The sequence below is a fragment of the Penicillium hordei genome (assembly GCF_028827395.1).
Source record: "Penicillium hordei strain IBT 12815 chromosome Unknown utg000003l_segment0_segment0, whole genome shotgun sequence".
Lineage (NCBI taxonomy): Eukaryota > Fungi > Ascomycota > Eurotiomycetes > Eurotiales > Aspergillaceae > Penicillium > Penicillium hordei.
This window is the reverse complement of record NW_026623144.1, coordinates 2,539,331-2,561,815: the sequence shown is the minus strand read 5'-3', so window position 1 is coordinate 2,561,815 and position 22,485 is coordinate 2,539,331. Positions and strand designations below refer to the sequence as shown.

At 48.7% G+C, this 22,485-nt stretch overlaps 9 protein-coding genes across 9 annotated transcripts; 5 read left to right on the top strand and 4 right to left on the bottom strand.

The window, feature by feature from the left end:
* Positions 1-1,029: 1,029 nt before the first annotated feature.
* Positions 1,030-2,094, bottom strand: N7537_006202 (MBL fold metallo-hydrolase; the record flags this gene model as incomplete). Its single annotated transcript, XM_056897259.1, has 1 exon — positions 1,030-2,094. One exon carries the CDS (start codon positions 2,092-2,094, stop codon positions 1,030-1,032), a length of 1,065 nt encoding a protein of 354 aa, XP_056753044.1.
* A 324-nt stretch (positions 2,095-2,418) lies between these two features.
* On the bottom strand, positions 2,419-3,332 carry N7537_006201 (uncharacterized protein; the record flags this gene model as incomplete). Its single annotated transcript, XM_056897258.1, has 2 exons — positions 2,419-2,749; positions 2,803-3,332. The coding sequence occupies 2 exons, from the start codon at positions 3,330-3,332 to the stop codon at positions 2,419-2,421; spliced, it is 861 nt and encodes a 286-aa protein (XP_056753043.1).
* A 1,493-nt stretch (positions 3,333-4,825) lies between these two features.
* On the top strand, positions 4,826-5,977 carry N7537_006200 (iron-containing alcohol dehydrogenase; the record flags this gene model as incomplete). Its single annotated transcript, XM_056897257.1, has 1 exon — positions 4,826-5,977. One exon carries the CDS (start codon positions 4,826-4,828, stop codon positions 5,975-5,977), a length of 1,152 nt encoding a protein of 383 aa, XP_056753042.1.
* A 415-nt stretch (positions 5,978-6,392) lies between these two features.
* Positions 6,393-7,849, top strand: N7537_006199 (uncharacterized protein; the record flags this gene model as incomplete). The annotated part of the gene is made up of 4 exons (XM_056897256.1): positions 6,393-6,922; positions 6,969-7,064; positions 7,122-7,207; positions 7,266-7,849. The coding sequence occupies 4 exons, from the start codon at positions 6,393-6,395 to the stop codon at positions 7,847-7,849; spliced, it is 1,296 nt and encodes a 431-aa protein (XP_056753041.1).
* A 652-nt stretch (positions 7,850-8,501) lies between these two features.
* On the top strand, positions 8,502-9,208 carry N7537_006198 (uncharacterized protein; the record flags this gene model as incomplete). The annotated part of the gene is made up of 3 exons (XM_056897255.1): positions 8,502-8,592; positions 8,652-8,785; positions 8,840-9,208. 3 exons carry the CDS (start codon positions 8,502-8,504, stop codon positions 9,206-9,208), a joined length of 594 nt encoding a protein of 197 aa, XP_056753040.1.
* Positions 9,209-9,929: 721 nt separating this feature from the next.
* Positions 9,930-10,763, bottom strand: N7537_006197 (cytochrome P450; the record flags this gene model as incomplete). The annotated part of the gene is made up of 1 exon (XM_056897254.1): positions 9,930-10,763. The coding sequence occupies one exon, from the start codon at positions 10,761-10,763 to the stop codon at positions 9,930-9,932; it is 834 nt and encodes a 277-aa protein (XP_056753039.1).
* A 1,324-nt stretch (positions 10,764-12,087) lies between these two features.
* N7537_006196 (FAD-dependent oxidoreductase) lies at positions 12,088-13,537 on the top strand (the record flags this gene model as incomplete). Its single annotated transcript, XM_056897253.1, has 4 exons — positions 12,088-12,180; positions 12,246-12,840; positions 12,896-13,180; positions 13,239-13,537. The coding sequence occupies 4 exons, from the start codon at positions 12,088-12,090 to the stop codon at positions 13,535-13,537; spliced, it is 1,272 nt and encodes a 423-aa protein (XP_056753038.1).
* Positions 13,538-14,063: 526 nt separating this feature from the next.
* On the bottom strand, positions 14,064-14,531 carry N7537_006195 (EthD domain-containing protein; the record flags this gene model as incomplete). The annotated part of the gene is made up of 2 exons (XM_056897252.1): positions 14,064-14,315; positions 14,382-14,531. 2 exons carry the CDS (start codon positions 14,529-14,531, stop codon positions 14,064-14,066), a joined length of 402 nt encoding a protein of 133 aa, XP_056753037.1.
* A 389-nt stretch (positions 14,532-14,920) lies between these two features.
* N7537_006194 (type I polyketide synthase) lies at positions 14,921-21,651 on the top strand (the record flags this gene model as incomplete). Its single annotated transcript, XM_056897251.1, has 6 exons — positions 14,921-15,264; positions 15,318-15,606; positions 15,682-16,879; positions 16,940-19,179; positions 19,232-19,993; positions 20,047-21,651. 6 exons carry the CDS (start codon positions 14,921-14,923, stop codon positions 21,649-21,651), a joined length of 6,438 nt encoding a protein of 2,145 aa, XP_056753036.1.
* Between the last annotated feature and the right edge of the window lie 834 nt (positions 21,652-22,485).

Here is a 22,485-nt window from a genome sequence, read left to right as displayed (position 1 = left end):
ATAAAAGTGACAAGTTTATCGCTTTTACTATATGTTTTGGCGTGGACCACTCGCTTGTGTGGACCACTCGCATGTGAAATACGTTAACGTATTACTATAACTAGATTCTATTTATAGTAGTACCACTTACTAGATTTTATTATCACTATACTTCCCGAAATCCTTTATATTAGCTATATATTTTAACGTTAGGTTATATTTAGAACGCATCTTACTCGTAACTAAGCGGGGTTAGAGTGTTAAAGCGAGGCTACAGAGATAAAAATAGATAGGGAAAGGAAGGGTACTTATAACTTTTTTAGTTATAATAAAAAATATATCTTTTACTATATAGGCTGAATATTCGGGTAAGGAATATTTAGGTAGGTAAATATCTACCTAAGTGCCCTAAATAGAGCGGCGAGCCGCCTACGCCCGAACCGTGGGCGCTAGGTGACCACGGTCACACACATGCTGTTGTAATTTTTTGTTTTATTTTTCTAGTTATCTTAGGTGCGAAGGGGCAGAGCGGCCAAAGGTCAAATGGCTGATTTTTTTAGGCTTGGTGCTTAAATATGCCTGAATTATGCCTTGTTTTACATATACGTGTGCTTTTTTTTTGCCGCCTTTATATATACCTAAAAAGACATCTAAAAATATATCTAAAGAGAATATCTAAAAAGACTAGCCAAAAGTATATCTAAACATGTCACCTAAAAAGACACGACAAGGCCGTATAACCAACCAACTATTATTATATATGGTGTGTATAACTAGGAATAGCTTCAATTTACAATATATGGTATAGAGCGGTGTCGAAAGTAGTCTATAATCCAGGCATATCAAGGCATCATTCCTACAAAATCAGGGATTTGACCTTCGGCCGCTTTGCCCCTTCGCACTTAGGTAGCTAGCTTAGGACTTAAGCCACATGCATCACAGCTGATCGTTTACTCACCCAGGGGGGTGATCAGGACTAGTGCACACATCACCTCCCCTGCCAAGTAAGACATGTAAACTAGCAGGCTGCTCGGCTTTGGAAATAACCATTCATGTCGCTGCTCCCTCAACAAGCTCCTGCAGGAACAACCACCGACCCCGCTCGGCCACCTCTTCACTTCGCCAGTCGTTGATGGTGCGCGGAAAAAGATTTAGCACCGGTAACAGTGTGGCATCGTGTGTCATCACAATGAGCACATCATCGCGCCCGTCGAACGCCTTCAGCTTTTCTAGAGTTTCTCCGGCCTGCTCTAGGTCCTCCTGCATGCCAGCCGCAAGCCTATAAAACGTATCCTTTTTCTTATTGGGACCTAGATGCGGTAAGTAAACACAGCTGCACTGCTCGACCGGTGGATTCCATGTACACGCCGTCGTCGGCACTTGATCGGGAAGAGGCCGAAACGGGCTCGGCCGCAGCTGTCCAATATGATGGCACGCGTCGCCGCCTAGAAGAACCCAGGATTCCCGCGTCGTCCGGCATAACCCGCAGAGATGATGAGCTGTATGTCCTGGGGCGTGGAGAAGAAAGAAGGACCCATCGCCGAAGAAGTCTACCGCCTGAAATCCACCGATGGTCACATCACTGGTGGATAAGTTAACTTCGTGGACAGTGCGACCGTGGAAATAACTCTCCAGAATGAACGAATTGGGATTGGTCGGGTACCCAGGCATGCAAGACTCTTTAAAACCTGGACCGACAACGAGTTTTGTACTGGGCGGGAAGACAGATGGATCGCCAACGTGGTCAATGTGCGCATGTGACCAAATCACAGCATTGATGGCGGATAGGTCGATCCCGTGGGCTTGGATGGTCGATGGGACATCCTGGAGCTCCTCGATGGTCATCATGTCCTCGCCGCCAGCGAAGAGTGCTTTGACAGCTGGTGGCATTCGGGTCTCGAGGTCAGTCATGAATGCTAGGTCGAATAAGACTTTCTGTCCACGATTTTGTGATTCGATGAGGAAGCTGTAGCCAGCTAGAGTAATGTGGCTCTTGTCTGCTGGAGCTGGATCCATGACTAGATCTGTTCGCATCTTGGAGGTGGCCCCGTTGATTACGGATATTTTAACATTGTGGCCCTGGTCGGGAGGGAAGTCGATGGCGTGGTGGGACATCGTTGCCGTTGGATCTGTGGAAATGGGGCGCATCTCTGTAGGCTGGATACGGAAGCTTTATAAGACTGGGCAAAGTAGCAGAACCGGGGGCTGTATTGACTCGATTGTTCGGCCACCGGGCTCCTTAGCGGGACATTACGGGTGAACATCTACAAATGTTATATGTTATGTCCAATTTTACCCCGGACAGGGATCGCGGCGGGAAGGGCGATTTAGGAATGATTGGCATATACAGAGGAAAATTGTTCTGAAGGCGAGCATTCCATTCAGAAGGGGAATGGTCTTTGATCAACAGTAATTGCCTTCTCCACCAGGCCTAATCGACTACTTCGTGGTCTTTTTCACCCCCGAGTACCAGTACATCCGGCCAAAAGGGAGCAATGCCGTCTGTTCGCCACTTTTGAGTTCCCATTGACTGAGGTCCAAGTCCGGCTGGCATTTGAGGAGCGCCCATGTTTCATCAGGGGTGCGACCTCGCGTACAAGAAACATAGCCATCAATGGCGTAGAACAACGGGACAATAGGGATGAGGTAAGTGAACAGAAGATGCTTCGGTGACCAATAGAAGTCGTAGAGGGTGGTGAAAAAGACGGATAGGATGACAAAGGTGGTGTTGAGCAGCGAGGGAAGAGTACGGTGGGTCATCTCGATGATCCTAACGGCATGTTGGTCAGTTGTATTCAGTTCATGTGGGAATAATGGCCATACATGAAGGCATCCGCGCTCTTAACCGCACTCGCGAGCACCTTTTTAGCGGCGGGATCATCGAAATGATGGAAACACAAATTGAAAATCCGACACTCCTTGGTGCCCGGTTTGGCCAGACGTCGCGATTTGGTAGCATCGATTGGCTCTTCGATGTATGAGATGTGTTCACTCCGTTTGACGATCTTCTCCCAAGCTCGAATATCCGGCCATAGGTCCGTGAGCACAAATTCCACCGGCTGGTAGCCACTCTTGATCAATTTGGCATTCAAGGTTGGTGCCAGAACAGGGGTTGGGCCCCCAGCGCCAGCACATGCATCGACGATGGTGAACTGGCTCGCTTGCTCAGACCCTCCAAGGACCTTGAGTAGCAGATCGCAAGCCTGCGCCGCTGGTGATCCATTGTTGCTATTAGAAGCCTGCCACATGCGAGACAAAGCTCGATGAGTGTGTTCGCGAAGCCATGAAGGACACCAGGATTGGTCTTCGACCTCAGCTAGATGCAAACGCGGGAAGAGGACCCAGCTCGGCATTGCTGTTATTTTCTATAGTATTTTTTATCTCTAGATACTTGAAAGAAAAGGGGAACTTTTAATGTGACGTGAGGATCTAGTTTTCCGTCGCATCACCCTTGCTTTTGTTGTTCTCAAGTCTCGGAATTTGACGGGGCCCGGGGTCCGGGCTCGTTTCGCAAATGCATGATAGATAAAGGAATAATTTCAGTCATGACCAATTTCCTGTTCAGCCAATGCCAACCCCAGACCATTCTCAGCTCCGTGTTAGTTGGCTTATTTGGTTTGTAAATGGCAGCGAAGTTCGTCCCTTTCTCACTATCTCGCTGGAAAACGGCTGAGGCCCAGGCTCACCCAGAAAATATGGGGGATTCGGAAAGATGTCTTACTCTACTTCCTCCAATATCTCATGGATTTTATCGATTCAAGCTTAAACATCACTGGACCGACCCATTTTTGATCGAGGGTGCTTCCGCTGGCTGCTCCTTGCTGGTAGCTTTGGGGTCGTATTTGGACACATGATTCTATCCCTGTCCAATCCTCAAGCACGTACTTCTCGCCTAAAGATTTGTTATTAGAGCCGGGTGGCTGTCTGCATGTCCCCTGCGTCACCATTATGCCCGCGTACTTTGTACCACCTAGATAGGCTTGGCTTTGGACTTACAGCGTCGGTAAGCTCCCGGCATAATCTACCCATCATGTTCTATAAACTTGTTTGCAAGGCCAGCTTTGGATAAACGGTACGTATCCTGGGGTTTACCGCACTCTCCACTCTTATAATTCGACTCTTTGATATGCAGACTCAAGGCACCCTGCTCCATGCACGGTCTATCATTGATTGGACGGCATTCCCAGACGGGAATACGTAACCTTTGTTGCTGGCTACTTCACTAGCTTCACCACTCTATATGTTAGGTTTTTACAAACGTCGTACTTAGGACAGGGCTCTGAAGTGACGGGTGATAGCATGCCGTTCTATATTGTTGCTACTCTCAACGCCGCCTCATGCATCAAATTTTCACTTGGAGAGTCTTTGCATTCGATATGTAGCTTTTTCTAGTTATATATTCAGTCCACCCTTTTTAGTCACTTGCTCCACACATATATAGTGATGTATTGTTGGCTGCTATCGGAAATATTTAAATGACCTATCTAATACGACAGTAGACATCTAGCCAAGACCCTGTGCGATCAACCAGCATCTAATTCTGCATCACCTTGAAATATCAATATGATATGTCATTCATGTATAAGAACTGGGTAAGATAGTTGCTATAGTTTCCATTTATTAGGCACTCTAGGATCTTCCGGAAGATGGAATTGTGCGCAGGTGCATTATCCGAAAGGCGACTGCAATGGGCCTCTTAACGGCACTCGGAATCCGAACCACTGTCCGTAGAAGGCGAATCCCCGCACAATACAATCTCACGGCAACGTGCATTTATTAGTGTACCGTGGCCACTCGCTGTCAAATTCTGACTCAAACCGTGTTCGTCTCGATTTATACCCTTATCATGTCGGCAGTGACTTCAAAGATAACCATGTCTGGGTCGTGGCAGCCACGGATTCACTTGAAAAACTTGTTCTATGGCCCAGGGTGCGTGGAGAATCACCTCGTAAGCACCCTTCCCGCAACGTCATCTCGAGTGATCATTGTAACTGGAACGTCACTCGCCACGAAAACACCTCTCGTACAGAAATTGGAAACTCTACTCGACCAGCACCATGTAGAAACCATCAGCAACATCCGCCAGCATGGACCGATAGACGATGTTGAGGCAGCGATCGAAACTGTGACGGCGCATCCCGACGTTGACACAATCATCTCTCTCGGCGGCGGTTCCCCGATAGACACCGCAAAGGTCATCTCACTCCGTGTTCAACAAGCTCGGGGATCCTCCCTAACGCATATCACAATCCCAACCACGCTCAGCGGAGCCGAATGTACCGCAGGCGGCGGATATACCAAAGCCGATGGGGTCAAGGTCGGGTTCCGGAAGCCTGAAATGGGTGTTTCTGTTATCTTCTACGACCCACAGTACGCACAGTACACGCCCAAAGATCTCTGGCTGAGCACCGGGATGCGGGCGATGGATCACGCTGTCGAGTGTATGTATCACCCATGCGCTAGCGAGGTCCCCTGGAAGGCGATGTCGCTATATGTTATTCGCGAGCTCTTCGATTGTCTCCCCAAGGCGCGGGACTCGCACCCTCATGATGAAGAAGTGACGGTACGGTTGATGCTGGCAGCATATGCGAGCTCTGGTTTGAAAGGAGAAGGGATACAGGGGGGGATGGGGCTGTCGCACAGCTTGGGTCACGCGCTGGGTAGTCCATACGGAATTGGACACGGAGTGACCTCGTGCTTAACTCTGGGAAAGGTAGTCAAGCTAAAGGCTCATGAGTCCGTGGAAAATGCCAAACAAATTGCTCGCCTGCTGCCTGAGACTGGGGGATCCCTGACAGGCGATGAGCTGCAAGATGCACTCCAGGTTGGGGACCGAATCATCAGTCTTGTCAGCTCCCTGGGATTTGATCTTTCGGGGCTTTCTGCTCGTGGAATAAGCAAAGATGAGATACCAATCATTGTTCAGAGGGCGTTAGGAGGGGCCACGGATGGGCCATTATATGACCAGGTGAAGGCACTGGTGGAAACCTTGTTTTAACCAGCGCTAGAAATATATAAATACGCTGCTGAGACAAATCGGACAGATTCATTCAGTGCAAATTGGTCAGGGCTAGCGGACGAGCTCATCTCAAATTGATAGGAGGAATATTTTAAACACCATTTCAAATCTCTAAGCTGAGGTCTCTGGGCCTACCAGGTCATCCCTCTCGTCTGCAGCTATACTAGGGTTTATGTAGAGCCCATATAGCTATTCAGTGGTTAAATTAATTCTTCACGCCCCCCGGATTCCGCCGTCCGATATGTATATCTTCTTAGAAAATCCATTCCCCATCTATCGAGCAGTGATGAGCTGAATTTGGGACTTATCAACATCAAGTTTCCTCATTTTCTTTACCTAAACCCCCGTCTTAATTTTATAAGATTTTGTTTAGGATCGACAAAATCAAGACATCATGGATAGCGAATCAGGATCAAAGCTGGGTATTTACCCTGTCTCTTCTATTCGTCAGCTGGCAAATGATATCCTCGATCAATGTTCATTGATGGAAAAGGAGTGCCAGAGAACAGAAACTACGCTACCTACTCTAGATGCAGGAGCGGATACCAGCTTCTGGATGGATACTTCAGCCGACCTGGCGAAATCACGAACGCAGACACTTGGCCTGCTGGAACGACTCACGACTCTCCTCCAAGGGCCCCATGACTATCTCCACGAGTTCGTCGCTCCGAACTGGGACCACGGGGCACTTTATGCATTCCTTCAGCTAGGAGTGTTGGAGCATATAGCGAGTTCTGGGGGACAAGCTACCCTTCTTGACTTATCACGGAAATCCGGTGTCCCGGAGGACAAGCTGTACCGGATTATGGGACTGTTGCGCTGCAAGAATATAGTTTGTATGCCGAGTGATGATGTGTTTGCACTCACAGCTATGTCCGAGGATTTACTTCACGACCCAGACTTCAGAGCATGGGTAGAATTCCAGTGGGTAGTCGCTCCTTCGGTGGACAAAATTCGACTGACATTGTAGGTTGTTTGAAACACGCGTTGCCAGTGCTCACCTGGCTGACGCGCTCGCTACAACCCCGAACGATTATAGCAACGGCATCTCGGGGTTTAAAGCTGGGTACGGAGGGCCGAGTTACCGTGGGTAAGCTTGAATAACAGCGCTGACATTTCCTAGATGGGGCGTGGAGATGTATGACTGGCACGCCACCCACCCTGAAAAAGGTGAACGGTTCCGCCGAGCTATGAAAGGTGTATCCAAGTGTAGGTTTACAGTGGGACAAGTTCGCCCATTTTTGCATTGACTGATACCGATCGGTAGCTCTTGATCCTGCAAACTCCCTGCTTTTAGAGTGGTTTACGCGAGGCACACTCTCTAAAGATTCAAAGGTCGTTGAAATTGGTGGAATGTATGGCTTCGCATCGGTGACGCTTGCACCGCAAGCGCCTGATCTGTCGTTCGAAATACGATGCGATTCGGAGGCCTTCCTGTCACGGGGTAAAGCACTACTGGCACCAGGATCAAACGCCCGCGTTAGCTTCACTCATGTCGACTCACTGTTGTATCCGCCAAATATAGGTGATGCGAGCCCTGTATCGGTCTTCCTCATCCGGAACCTTCTGTGGAATTGGGCAGATGACGATGCCGTTCGGCTGCTTCGGTCGTTCCTCCCGACGCTGAAAAGCAGTTTATCCGCGCGAATTTTGGTAACAGACGGGGTGTCCCCTTTACCGAATGAGTTCCCCCCGCACGTGGAAATTGCATACCGTCGTCGGGATATTACAACGATGACAATGCATAATGTGAAGCAGAGAACGCAGGTGGAGTGGTTAGAACTATTTGGTCAAGTTGATCATCGTATGAAGGTGGGTTGCTACACATTAAGATGTTGGCGGTATTTCTAACCTACAGACAGGTAAACGCCTATTTTGATCAGAGTTCGCATGTATGCAAGGGACTATGGGAGTTGAGTTTAAGCCTTTAGTTAGAGGACAAGGCCGGGGTCAATCATCTTGCTCTGTGCTGCGGTATGAATATGCAAAGTCAACATTTCGATTCATAAGATAGAATGTTCATACGTATTAAAATATAAAATTCAGCCTAAGAACTTGCGAATAGCAAAGGAGCGTCTTTTACTATGTCCAGGGTTTTGCTTCAACGCCCAATGCAGGACCACCCCGAACGTTTTTTCTTTTTTTGCTTTGCTTTTGCTTTGCTTTTGCTTTGCTTTTTCTTTGCTTTTTCTTTACTTTTTCTTTGCTTTTTTCTTTGCTTTTTTTTTAAAAAAAGAAACGATAGAAATAGATAGCATCAGATAGATTCTTGTCATTCGGAAATCGATACGTTATTTTTAGCATAAATTGCGCATCGCATTGTTTCTCAAAGCACTGAAAATGGCACTGTTTGACCCAACACATCTCGGGCCCCGAGACCCCGGATACTTCGTACATCGGAATCAAGCCGCAATTTATGATCCTTCAGCATATGCCATGTATAAATTAATAGAGTGAAGACCACATGATTTACTCATCACAATTACCAGCACATTACTTCGTCATGGGAGACAAGGTCGATCAAGCTTATGCCAGCACCCTCAAAATCAACCATTACCAGCCAGATAAAACGCCATGGCGGCGACTGGGAGAATGTACGCACCACACCAATGACATGACAGCCGCAGACATTACACCCACTAACTATGTTTAGACCTCTATCGTGTGATGGAGGACGGTTCTAACACGCAGTTTCGTCTGGCTGCCATCGAGAGCCTACTTCCTCCTAAGACCGATGGACCGGTCTTCCATTTCCATGAGATGCACGACGAAGGCTTTTATGTCTCGGTATGAGATCCCTCAGCTCGATTAAAACGGACTTGGTACGCTAATTCAAAGCAGAAGGGAAAGGTTCGCTTCCACAGCCCCGGTCGACCGACCGTCGACGCCAAAGCTGGAGACTTTGTGGTAGTTCCAATTAGGCTACCTCATCGATTCAGTAATCCTTTTGATGAGGAGGCTGTCTTCGTGAATACCATCACCCCTGGGTTTTTTGTGCGCTACTTTGAACACCTGGAAGAGCTCATCGGGGAGGGTAAGGTCTTGACCCCCGAGGTTAATAAGGCCGCCCTACGACGTTTTGCAACAGTTCCTGTAAGCCAGGAGGACATCGATGATATAGAGAGTAAGAGTGGTATTGTTGTTCAGACCGAGGGAGAGAAATATGTGGACCAAGTTGCTGCGGAAAAGGCTGTGGCTGTCTCGGCCTAAAATATCCCATGGTGGTCAGGGTCATGATAGCTATCACATTACACTTAGGAGGACATCATAAAGCCTGAGCTAAGCCTTGCCAGAACATCATCTTCTTCGTCGGAGTTCCATCCATTACGAGCTCGCTACAGAACAAATAATAGATTGTTTCCTACCACATTCTCTTTCCATTCTTCTAAACCCCGATTCCTAGATAGGGAGACGGCATGCCTTTATTGGTGATATCCAGCATACCTGAGTCTTCATGCCTGAAATGATTAGATGGCGGTGAAGGAAGCGTCAAGGGATGATTCGGTAATTGTACAAGATCCCTTACCGCAGGAATTCTGCAGCTAATTTGGGGGGGAAGGAAGGGTGGTAGTTTCTCGGTTTGGAACAGTCAGTCTTGTGTTTTTAACCCCTGTAAATCCATGGCCCCCGGGCCCCGGGGCCCGATACTGTGAGCTTACTAAGGATTTATACCTAAGGCATAGTTAACTAAAAGCTGCCTGAAGTATTGCTGACTAAGTAACGGAAGGTTCCAAGGTTCCCGAGGTCCGTTTTTCTTCTAAATTTGTCACGTACAACTTAACTAGGACGTGGAACAAAATCGGAAGTAATTCAATCCTAATGAGACAGATAGGCATTTAAGAGTAGGATGTGATGCAACTCAAGAAAATGGGTATGGGTGCATGGAACTTATGATAATTATGTTTCGGGCATGTTGTAGATTTTCACGTCTCTAGTCCCTCGGTTTCAGATGGACCAGCAATGGTGGCTTGACCCAGAATCCAAAGATCTTTTGGTCATCAGCCCATCCCCTGCTACTTGGATCCAATTCCATCTCAAATTGAAGTAGAAGCTTTGTTGCAATGAGACGCATCTCAGCCCAGGCCAAGTTCTTTCCCAGGCAGTTCCTCGGACCGAAAGAAAATGGTTGCAAACAGTTGCGGTTATCCTGATTGTAGGGATGCTGATTCTGTGTCTCTGGAAGCCACCGTTCAGGAAGGAATTCCCCTGGGCGATGGAAATTCTTCGCATCATGATAGCAGGCATAGTGATTGATTCCAACAGTGGTCCCAGCAGGCACAAAACCACCGGCAATGACTTCCCCATCCCCCGGCACGACCCGCGGGAGTGTGATAGCTACAGGTGGATAGATCCTCATGGATTCAAGAAGTACCGCGTTGAGGTATGTAAGGTTGTTTAAATCAGCCAGTTGGATGTGGTCCACGGAATGAAATGCCCCTCGTATCTCCGCTACAAGTCTTTCCATGATGTCTGGATGGGTGAGAATGTAGTAGGTGAATCCACTGAGCACAGTTGCCGGTGATTCGGAACCAGCTATACTAAAACTGAAGGCGTTTACATTCATCTCTTGCCGAGACATACCCTTTTCGGATTCCATGGTGGCCAGAATATAGTGCATGAAGTCCTTGCGGTCTGTCACTTTGTCAAACCGTCGGTTGACCGTGCCAATCACGCGCTTCATATTCTGTGCACGCGCACCCTTGATGGAGTTTGGGGTAAATATTCCTCGAACTGCCAGAAGACCGTAGTATTTGAACATTTGCATAAAGGTAAGCTCTTTTGAGATCTCTCGGATCGAAGAGACAAAGCCGTCATATTGACCATCATCTAGACATGTAAATCGTTCGCCGAAGGAAAGATCTCGGATCAAATCATAAGCTAGCCATCACTTGAATTAGCAAGGATATTAGGGACGCGATTCAGCCACTGACTGATAAAATTAAACCAATCAACCAAGTCTAATGACCCAGAGGCCGCTCTGAAGGAAAGCTGGTCGAGAAAGACCTTCACATAGCTCTGTATAATACCTTCCTGCTCGCGCAAGGCCTTCTCAGAAAATGCATGAGAGAGCAGACGTCTCTGTCGGGTATGTGTTGGTCTGTCGGCTGTCAGGAGATCTGATTCAGTCAGCCAGAACACCACAGAACAGCATGCCAGAGTTCCTCATACTTTGCACTCCTGTCGGTGAATGAAGCGAAAAGACGGGATCTTTGCCCATTTCAGCTGATCTGGGACCGTAAATCGTCTTCCAAGCGACCTCAGAGGTAAACGAGAGCTCACTCGGCGCTACACGAACTGTCGGACCATACTTCGAATGGAGTTCCAGCAATTTACGATTCAAAACACCCTGGTACTGATACCAGCACCACGGCAATCGGCTCGCGCCCCAGAGTATAGGTCCTGGGTAGTTTCGCAGCGGATGCAGAAGGGCATTGTACAAACAGTGCAGAAAAAGCCAGGTGCATAACTGCGACAAGCATCAAAATTAGTACGACAAGATCACAAAGTATCAAGGTGGAGTTTGAGAATACACAGGAGATTGAAATGCCTGTAATGGATAAGAATTTCTGGAGAAGTGTGCCGCCAAGATAGGATGATACGATGTCCATATTAATGTGTATTCTGGGGAAAGTGATGGGGTAAGAAAGAAAAAGAAACGACGAGGGGGATTTAGGAAGTTAAGGGATAAATCACATAGCAGGCCAATATCAGGCTAGCAATCAACTAGACAGGGATAAAATAATCTGGAATTGTAGCACATAACCCCAATATGCAGCAGATGCATAAGCACAGATCCATAACTACAGAGGCCGCATTCTCAAATTCGCGAGCTGCAATCTTGGAAATGGGCTTTAGATTCAGTCCACCTAGCCAAGGGGGGGATACTTGGATACCTTCAGGGACTCGGACTCCGAGGTCCATCGGTGGAAACCGTCCGAATAGGAGTGACGTCCCATGCAGTGACAATATGATACTAGGGAACACGAAATCCTCAAAATATATGACCAATCCATTTCTTAGTGTATGCTGATTTTTTACTCAAACTCGTCCCAAGGTCCCAAATCCAACTTCCACCATTTCTAACAAACATGGCAGCTCCTCAGACACAGCCGCAGGACCTCCATGTCCTTATCATTGGGTCCGGTATCACCGGGCTCGTTCTTGCCCAAGCATTGAACCAGGTAAATCAATTTATCAGAGCCGTATTTAAAAAGAAGAAAATGTATCCATAGCTAACGGCGCGCAGGCAGGCATCCGGTACTCGATCTTCGAAAAGGAAGTGGCAATGAATTATCGGAGCAATGAATGGACGATGGCAATTCACTGGTCGCTTGACCGTCTGGAAAAGCTGCTTCCCGAGGACCGATTTGCAAACATGCTAGAGGTCTCCTGTAATCCCGCGGTTCCTATTGATGCCGGTGGCAACTACCCCATCATTCACGGTGAGACTGGGAACCTGTTGGCAGGTGTGCCCTACGCTAAGGGCCTGCGCGTCCCTCGCAGTAAGATGAGAGCGCTCTGCGCCAAAGGCATTGACGTTCAGTATGGAAAGAACCTGATCGATGTCGCCTTTAACGAGAGTGGACAAGGCGTAGTGGCCTTCTTCGAGGATGGCACCGTCGTGTCTGGATCAATCCTTGTTGGTGCAGACGGTCCTCGGTCAACAGTCCGCAATTTTGCCATGGGCTCCACCGAAGCTGCTGCCGTTAGCCGGTTCCCCATCTTTCACACCAATATGACCGTCACATACGACGACGCCGACAAGGCTCGCTACGTCCGAGAGCGGTTCCCCACTAGCTATCTGGCACTCAGTGATCGATCATTCCATGCATTCCAGTCTAGTAAGTCATTCCCAACCACTAGTTTTGAAATGTGGCCCACTGACACATCCTCCAGTATCCAGTATGCCAGATGGTGTCGACCACCCCGAGTCTTGGATTTTCCATATGGCGATGGCGTGGTTCTCCGATACTGAAATACCTGCCTGCTATCAAGAACGAGTTAAACTGATCCGTCAAAAGGCCGAGGGATTGGGAGAGCCTGCGCGGTCGGCATTCACTTGGATTCCCGACGACACTCAGGTCCACAAAGCAGATATAAGCTACTGGGCCACTCAGCCATGGGACAACCGACAGGGCAGAATCACTCTGGTCGGAGACGCCGCACACCCTATGCCTCCCTGTAAGTTCCTTTTTCTGTCGGGTTTTACAAGTTACTAACGCTCATCGGAATTGAATAGACCGAGGCCAGGGGCTAAACCATTGTATCTGCGATGTCTCTAATTTGTTAGCTGGCGTCCAAGAAGTGATGAGAGGACAATCCACCCTACGAGATGTGGTAGCGGCGTACGAAACTGAGCTAGTCCCACGTGGACGGGAGGAGGTAAAGTGCTCCGTGGAGAACGGGTATATGTTGCACGACTGGGAGAAGGTGAGAGAAAGCCCAGTTTTCAGGAATGGGTTCAAACCCATGGACGGCCATGATAAGGTGGCTTCCGTTGAGGTGGCTGTGCCAGTGGGACAAGTCGCTGCCAATTGAGACTACTCGCTGGGAACTGCAATAGATTTAGTTGTGGAAGCAGAGCAGAATATTTAAGACGATTTCGGAATTGACATAGTATCAGGTAATTATCTTCAAAGTAAAAAAGGAACGAAAAACCCCAGTACACTTTCCCCCCTCCGCCCTGGTAGCCATCCATCATGAGCAATTCAGTCGCTTAACTACTTTATTTCATTCCGTGTACGAAGAGTGCAGATGAGGTATACGGAATAAATACTGGTTACAAAAACCAACCATGGCAATTGGGACATGAAACAATACACGCCGCGGCTATGGCGGGACTCGTTCAAAGACGAAACTTTTGAAAGAAGCAATATCAATTGAAATGAAACGCAAAGCACATAATAAAACAACGTTAAAAAGCTCGCTGCTCGGCCTCCGGGAGTCTTAGACTAGTCCTCTTATCACAAGATGGAGTGGAAACTCTATTTTCTCTAGATGTTCGAAGTGTATTCACCACGAATGAACGTTAAATCGGGTTCAGTAGATACATTGTGATTCAGATTTAGGTCAACAGGCCATCAGCAATATGCGTCTCTACCCAACCCGTAACAAAAACAGTCCTCGCGGGGTCGGCAAAGTTAACGTGGTCTGGAAAAATTACATCTTGATAGTAAGGATCATCCTTCACTCGAATATAATCTTTCACATCCTTAAATATGATCTGAATAAAGCAATCATAGCTAGCGGTGTGGCCCTCTGGGAAGTGTCCAAAGATCTGTTGAAGCATCTGTTTGGTTTCGGTGGTATTGTGGGTCTTTGGGAGTTTTGTATCAGTATGCATTCTCTATCTCTCGTCTGGGTCTCGTTTTAAAACGCTTACCATAGTATAGCTGACAATACCAGCCTTGACAAGGTGAGTCTTGACCAGCTTGGCGTGGTGTTCGCTTAGGTAACTGTGGTAGTCATCTTCGCTCATTCCCTCCTTGCGGTAGGCGCAAATAGTCAAGGCATACACGCGCTGGCTGGGCATGATGATAGCAGTATTTCGCGAATGGAAGTCAAGATGAGGTGAGAATGACTGTTCTTTAAGGATGGCCTTGACTTATTGTACAAATATTGTTGCTCTACGTCCGGTTCCCGAGCTCGAGCTGACAAGGCGTCAGCTGAAGCCGTTCGATTAATTTCACGCATCGGAGCCTATGTCCCGAGCCTCCATGTACATGATAACAAGAAGGATGGACCCCGGGCCCCGAGAAACCAGAGATATACAGGCCGTTCTCTACCTGATGACTTAGGCTGTGAAACATCACATCCCTTAAAAAGGCAACGCATGCATGTTGAAGTCCCTGGTTTTGAGCTTTTTGTTTTGGCTCTGACCAAGGTATTTCATTAATTCAAATCCGATTTCTTCCTTCAACAATGGAGAACGTTTCTAGCCACCCCATAGGTAGCGAATACCATATAGATGCCACCGACTTGAGGAAATCCTGTCAGCTGTATGTCTTCGGCGATCAGACCATACCATTTGAAAACACACTATACAGCCTCCTTCAATTAAAGGACGATTCCATCCTGGAAGCCTTTTTCGACAGAGTCGCCTTTCACATTCGACGCTATATAGGAAGTCTTCCAACAAAGCAACAGAGCTGGTTCCCGCCCTTTACAACCTTGCTTGATGTTGTTTCCCAACATGATACTTTCAGCGGAGCACCTGCTATCAAGTTTGCTCTTCTATGCGCCACGGAGATTGGGCAATTTATCAGGTGAGGCACCACTCGATGTTGCCATGCCATGTATATCTTACTGACAGATGAAGACATCTTGGACAAAGTTCAAACACATACCCTTCTGCTGCGAGCACGTATCTTCTTGGCGCATGCACAGGGTCATTCGCGGCAGCAGCAATCAGTACCTCGCAAACGCTTGCTGAACTGCTCCCTGCTGCAGTGGAAGCAGTACTCGTTGCGTTTCGATGTGCCCTCCGTGCTTTCATTTTCCGAGAGGATATAGAATCGTCAGTTTCCTCGGGGCAGAAATCTTGGACAGCTCTGGTGGGAATCCAGAGGGCCGAGGCCGACGAATTGATCAAGAACTTCAATGACAAGGTAATACATACGTCTCGTGTTTTATCGATATCACCTTCAAATTTCCAAGGGTTTCGACTGATCCATGGACTACAGGGCCTTCCATTCAGCACACAACTGTACATTAGCTCCATTAACCGCCAGAGCGTATCTATCAGTGGGCCTCCCCGACTATTATCCGAGTTCGTATCATCGAACACATTGAAGCACTCTTTCCTGCCAATTGAGCTCCCGTATCATGCACCACATATCTTCTGTCCCGCGGAAGTCGAATTGGTAGTTGGGGACTTCCATGAGCCAATTTTGAAAGGCTACGCTCAGCGACTTAGTATCGTCTCCGCCACTTCTGGCAATATCATTTCGTCCTCAAGTTTCAGGCAGCTCATATGGGGAGCTGTTTCCGAGACCTTGACTGAAACTCTGAATTGGGAGCTCATGACCAAATCGCTAGTAGAAGAGTTCTCACGCAAAGCCATCGCCGATTGCATCATCTACCAGATTTCATCCAAGAGCGGGCCGCTTCTGTCATCAGCTTTAACGGCGAATATGACAATCAATGTCAACGTCCTTCACTTACCGGGAGGCGGGACGGAAACTGAACCTGCGTCAACCGACACGGGAAAGTTCTCGCAGTCCAATATTGCCATCATTGGATACTCGGGACGGTTCCCCGAATCAACTTCGAATGAGGATTTCTGGGAGTTGTTGATGGCCGGGCGCGACGTGCACCGGGAGATCCCTGAGGATCGGTTTGACTGGAAGGCCCATTATGACCCGACTGGAAAGAAAAAGAACACAAGTCGGATCAAGTATGGCTGCTTCATCAAGGAGCCCGGGTTGTTCGATGCGCGGTTCTTCAACATGTCTCCGCGAGAATCCGAAAGCTGCGACCCTGCGCAACGTCTGGCCATCACCTCAGCGTATGAGGCCATTGAAATGGCTGGATTAGTACCTAATACGTCCCCATCGACCCAGACTGATCGGATTGGCGTTTTCTATGGAGTAACCAGTGACGATTGGCGCGAAGTGAACAGCGGGCAGAACATCGATACATATTTCATTCCTGGGGGAAACCGCGCTTTTATCCCAGGCCGGATCAGTTATTACTTCCGCTTCTGTGGTCCCAGTCTTAGCATCGATACAGCATGTTCCTCTAGCTTTGCGGCTATCCAGACAGCGTGCGGGTACCTATGGCGTGGCGAGTGTGACACGGCACTTGCTGGTGGTGCCAATATCCTGACGAATCCCGACAACTTTGCGGGCCTGGATCGAGGTCATTTCTTGTCCCCTACAGGTATGGATACCTCGATACTATGATCGGGGTTGAACGAAAGAGGCTAATCCGAACTTACAGGAAACTGCAATGCCTTCGATGACGGCGCGAATGGCTACTGTCGCTCGGATGCAGTGGGAACTGTAATTCTCAAACGCCTTGAAGATGCCATCGCCGATAAGGACCCGATCCATGGTGTCATCCGTGGTGCCTACACAAATCACTGTGGACGAGCAGATTCAATCACACGCCCATTCGAGGGTGACCAGGCTGCCGTATTCAACCGGATTATGCGCTATGCCGGTGTCAACCCACAAGATGTGGGCTACGTCGAAATGCACGGCACGGGCACGCAGGCCGGTGACGCGACTGAGATGAAGTCAGTCCTATCTGTCTTCGCTCCGGATGAAAAGAGAACGAAGCCCCTTTATCTTGGCACAGCAAAGGCCAATATTGGACATGCCGAGTCCGCTTCAGGTGTCTCGTCCTTAATCAAAGTGTTAATGATGATGAAAAACAATGCCATCCCTCCCCACTGTGGCATCAAGACTAAAATCAATCAAGGCTACCCGAGAGATATGAAAGAACGAAACATCCATATAGCATTCACCCCAACTGAGTGGCATGCCAGTGATTCAGCGCAGGGAAAGCGAAAGGCCTTCCTTAACAACTTTAGCGCAGCTGGCGGAAACACGGCCATATTGCTCGAGGAAGCTCCTGAGCGTTCGGAACCGTTGGTAGAACAAGATATGCGATCCAGGCAACCGGTCACAGTGTCAGCAAAGACTGTCAAGTCTCTCGCCGGCAATGTTGAAGCACTCATCAGTTATCTGAATGAGAACCCCGCCGTATCTCTTTCCTCTTTGTCATACACCACGACAGCACGAAGGATCCACCAGAACTATCGAGTTGTCGTTTCCGGCTCCGATATTGCCTCCATTCAAGCTCGCCTGCAGGATATCCTCCCTGCTATCTCGGAACAGAAGCCGATCCCGCCCGTGGCAAATCGCCCCCCTATCATTCTAGCATTTACAGGCCAGGGCAATGTGTACCAATGTCTTGGCAAGCAGCTTATGAATTCCGCACCTTGTTTCCGAGAAAGTATGCTCCGTTTCAACCGTCTTGCAGAGCAACAGGGTTTCCCGAGTTTCCTGCCACTGGTTAATGGCACTATCGAAGATTTGGGCCAGACGTCACCGGTTATCACTCAGTTGGCACTGGTTTGTGTTCAGATGGCCTTGTACAACTTCTGGAGGTCGCTGGATATCACTCCTGCGGCAGTCACTGGTCATAGCCTTGGAGAATACCCTGCCTTGTACGCATCTGGCGTTCTAACTGCTGCCGATGTGGTATATCTGGTTGGCACGCGTGCACAACTTCTGTCTGAAAAGGCCACTGCCGGAACACATGCCATGCTGGCTGTCAAGCTGCCGCTGAGTGCCATCAAACCAGAATTGGAAGGCACATATTGCGAGATTGCCTGCATGAACCAGCCATCTAGCAATGTGGTCAGTGGCCCAGTTGAGGATCTGGTGGCACTGCAACAGAGGCTGAAGGTTCGGGGGGCAGAATGTATCTTGCTGGACGTACCATATGCCTTCCATTCCGGTCAGGTTGATCCCATCCTTGAAAGCTTCCAAAAAGCCGCTGCCAGTGTTTGTTATGAATCCCCTTCGATTCCTTATATATCGCCCTTTTTGAGCAAGGTAATTGCGGTGGGAGATACGGATACTCTGACAAATTCGTATTTGGTGAATTCTTGTCGTCGTCCAGTCAATTTCCAGGGTGCCATTGAAGCAGCGAGAGCGGATAATTTGGTGACTGAAAAGTGTCTGTGGATCGAAATCGGATCTCATCCAGCCTGTTCTGGCATGATAAAGGGTATTCTCGGTCCCAACAGTCTCACGATTCCCTCCCTTAATAAGAACAAGGATAGCTGGGCAGTTTTGGCCTCGGGCCTGGAAACCCTCTATTCCAGTGGGATTGACATTTGCTGGACAGAGTATCACAGAGGGTTCGAGCAGTATCAAGAGGTACTCGCACTCCCTCGGTATTCATGGGACTTGAAGAACTACTGGATTACTTATCGCAACAATTTCTGCCTCACCAAGGGTGACGATCTTGTTGTCGTCGCGGATCCAGAATTAACTACTGAGCGTCAAGCCAAACCCCGCTATCTCTCGCCCTCTGTTCAGATGATCATGGAGCAAGAGGACGGGCCTGAGAATTCAATGCTCATTGCTGAGTCCAACATCCATGATGAGCGTCTTGCACCCATACTTACTGGTCATTCTGTCAACGGTGCCCTGCTCTGCCCATCGGTACGTACAGCGTCCGCCCTATTTATTGTGGTGCCTACTAATCAGTAAATAGTCACTGTATGCCGATATTGCACTGACTATCACGGAGCACATGTTGAAGGCCGTGGATATGGATGTTGAAAAGGCTGGATTCGATGTCGCTGAAATGAAAGTGATAAACCCTTTGATCTCTCAGCCAGACAAGGAGTCGCAACTATTCCGCATAACAGCCTCGGCCGATTGGACACAAAACACCGTCTCTTTCAGTCTGTTTAGTGTCAATGACAAAGGGAAGAAGACAACAGACCATGCAACTTTCGCTGTCCAGATTCTTCCCACGCAAACGTGGATGGAACAATGGAAGCGCAGTTCTCATCTGGTTCACAGCAGGATTCGCACTCTTTATGATAGTGCCGAGAATGGTGACGCACATAGACTCAAGCGCCGTCTTGCTTATCAACTCTTTTCTACAATCGTGCAGTATAGCCCGGAGTACCAGGGAATGCAAGAGGTGATTCTGGATAGCGAGGGGCATGAGGCCACTGCAAAGGTGGCTTTCCAGGTGGGTGAAAATGGGTTCACATTCAACCCCTGCTGGATTGACTCATTGGGCCATATTGCCGGGTTCATTATGAATGCGAGCGATGCCACCCCGTCGAAGTCTCAGGTTTTCATCAACCATGGCTGGGAGCGCATGCGATGCGCCATCAAATTCTCCCAAGGCAAGCAGTATCAGGTATACAACCGCATGCAACTGGAGACTGGAAGCACCTATGTGGGCGATACCTACATTTTTGATGGCGCAACGCTGGTGGCCATTTTTGAGGGGATTCGCGTAAGTTCCAATGCACCTACAATCAAAAACTTGCTAACTCCAAGAAGTTCCAGGGCGTTCCGCGTCAGATTCTCGATCGCCTTCTCCCTTCAAAAGGGCGATCAAATCCAGTCAATAATACAGGAAGCGTGAAGACATCGGAGTCTTTACCCCCTCGCCCTCGCAAGGCTCCCGTTGATGTGTCCAAGATGCAAACCACCAATGTTCTTCCCAGAGCAATTCCTAAGCCGGCCACAGTTGGCGTTGGGTCTCGTGTAATGGATATCATTGCCCAGGAGGCTGGAGTTGCACCGCACGACCTAGGCCCCACCGAAGAGTTCAGCAACCATGGCATTGACTCGCTCCTTTCCCTTACCATTATCGGTCGTATCCAGGAAGAGCTTGGTGCAGAGCTTCCCTCGTCCCTGTTTATCGACTATCCAACGCCCAAGGACCTCTTGGGATTTTTCAAAGTTGCCGATGACTCTTCAACCGATTCATCGGAGATAGGGAGCGGTGTTGAGACTCCTGACAACGGAGGATCAGGTTGTGATACCGGGGCTACGTCCGACCAGGAACTGGAATCATCGGTCCTGGATGTTATCCGCGAAACCATCGCCCAGGAGACTGGCATGAGTATGGACGAATTAACATTTACCACCAGATTTGCCGACATAGGAGTTGACTCGCTTCTGGCGCTGACAATTGTGGGCAGGCTAAGCGAGGTTTTGGAAATCGATCTCCCGTCCACGCTTTTCTTGGAAGCTCACAATCTAGAAGAGGTGGATAAGACATTGGGTCTGGGAATGACTGTGAAGTCAGCAGCAAGCCAGACGTCAGCAGCTGTGCCGCGTGCATATAGTTTTGATCCCTATTCTGGCCCTCAATCCACGTCAATATTGCTTTGGGGAAACGCAAAAACAGCCAAGAGTACCCTATTCTTCTTCCCTGATGGATCCGGATCGGCCACCTCATACGCAACGCTTCCCAGGATTGGCGCAGACACAGCTGCATACGCCCTCAACTGCCCCTGGATGAAAACACCCCACGAGATGACGTGTACCCTTGAGGAACTCACCTCCAAGTACCTTGTGGAGATCCGCCGCCGCCAGCCAGTCGGGCCATATTATCTGGGCGGCTGGTCCGCTGGGGGAATCTGCGCGTACGAGGCCGCACAGCAACTAGCCCGAGAGGGCCAGCAGACTGCACGATTGATCTTGATCGATTCGCCCAACCCAATCGGCCTTGATAATCCTCCACAGCGAATGTACGACTTTTTCGACAGCATCGACATCTTTGGCACCAACGGCCGAGCACCGCCCAGCTGGCTCCGACCACACTTTGACGCGTTCATCCGTCTCCTTGACAACTACAAGATCAAGCCTTTCATCAAGGCCGAGCCCGGAGTGCGCACACATCTTGTGTATGCGCGTGACGGCATCTGCAAGCACCCAGAGGACCCGCGTCCTGAGACTCGCCCCGATGATCCCCGCGAGATGATCTGGCTTCTTAACAACCGCACTGATTTCAGTGGTGATGGATGGGCGTCTTTGGTCGGTAGGAAGAATCTGCACATCGAGGTTTTGGACGAAGTCAATCATTTTTCGATGATGGATAAAGGGTCGCATATGGACGCATTTGGGGATTTCCTGCGTCGGTCAGTGGCTTATTTGGTTTGATTATGTCCACGCGTACTCCTTTTGCTTATATATTCGGTTTCATTGTATATTCGGGTTGATAGTGTATTCGGTTTAATTCTGTCTGATTAGTTATGCGTAATGATTTTATATAACCCTTCAATGTTGAAAATTGATGATTTAGTTTCTTTAATTTGGTACACATAAATTGGACCATTCTGCGAAGGAGCATAACGGCCAATGTCCCAATGCACTTTTGACCTAGTTGATGCCTGGATCACGCCCAATGCCAAGCCTACTGAGATCTGCCTGACGCTGAGGATAACCCTTGTATCCTTTTGATGACAATATTGCATAGGTCGCTGTTGCCCTAGGAGCAAAAAAGGATTGTCATGCTCGTGCTTGATAGAAGGGGACATCTGGGCATTAGAGGTACCTAGGTATATAGCTGTTTAATTATTTAGTATGATTGACCCAACGACCGCTTTGGGATCTTTGAAGTTCAGATTCGCTGTGGATAGATCTGGGGCAATCTCAAATCTCGCCTCCCGCGACTCATCGGTTGTTTGGACTTCCCACTTTCCTTGAACTCTACCCTCATCCTCAGTCACCACACTATCTGGGAAGTAGAACTCAGAGCTATGTGGGGTATTGTCCCTCCATAGGACCTGTGCTTGGACTCGAAATCCGCCTTTGGTTACGCTCAAGGAATCTCTGCAGTTTCCGAGACTTATCGTCATATGTCCCACATCCCGTCTCCTCAAGGAATCCAAGTGTTATAGACACCAGACCTTCGGATTCGCGTTCTCGCTTGTTCCTCTTTTACATTTCCCAAAACTCCGATGCTATAGCGTTTTTTACGACGGAGGGATCCTA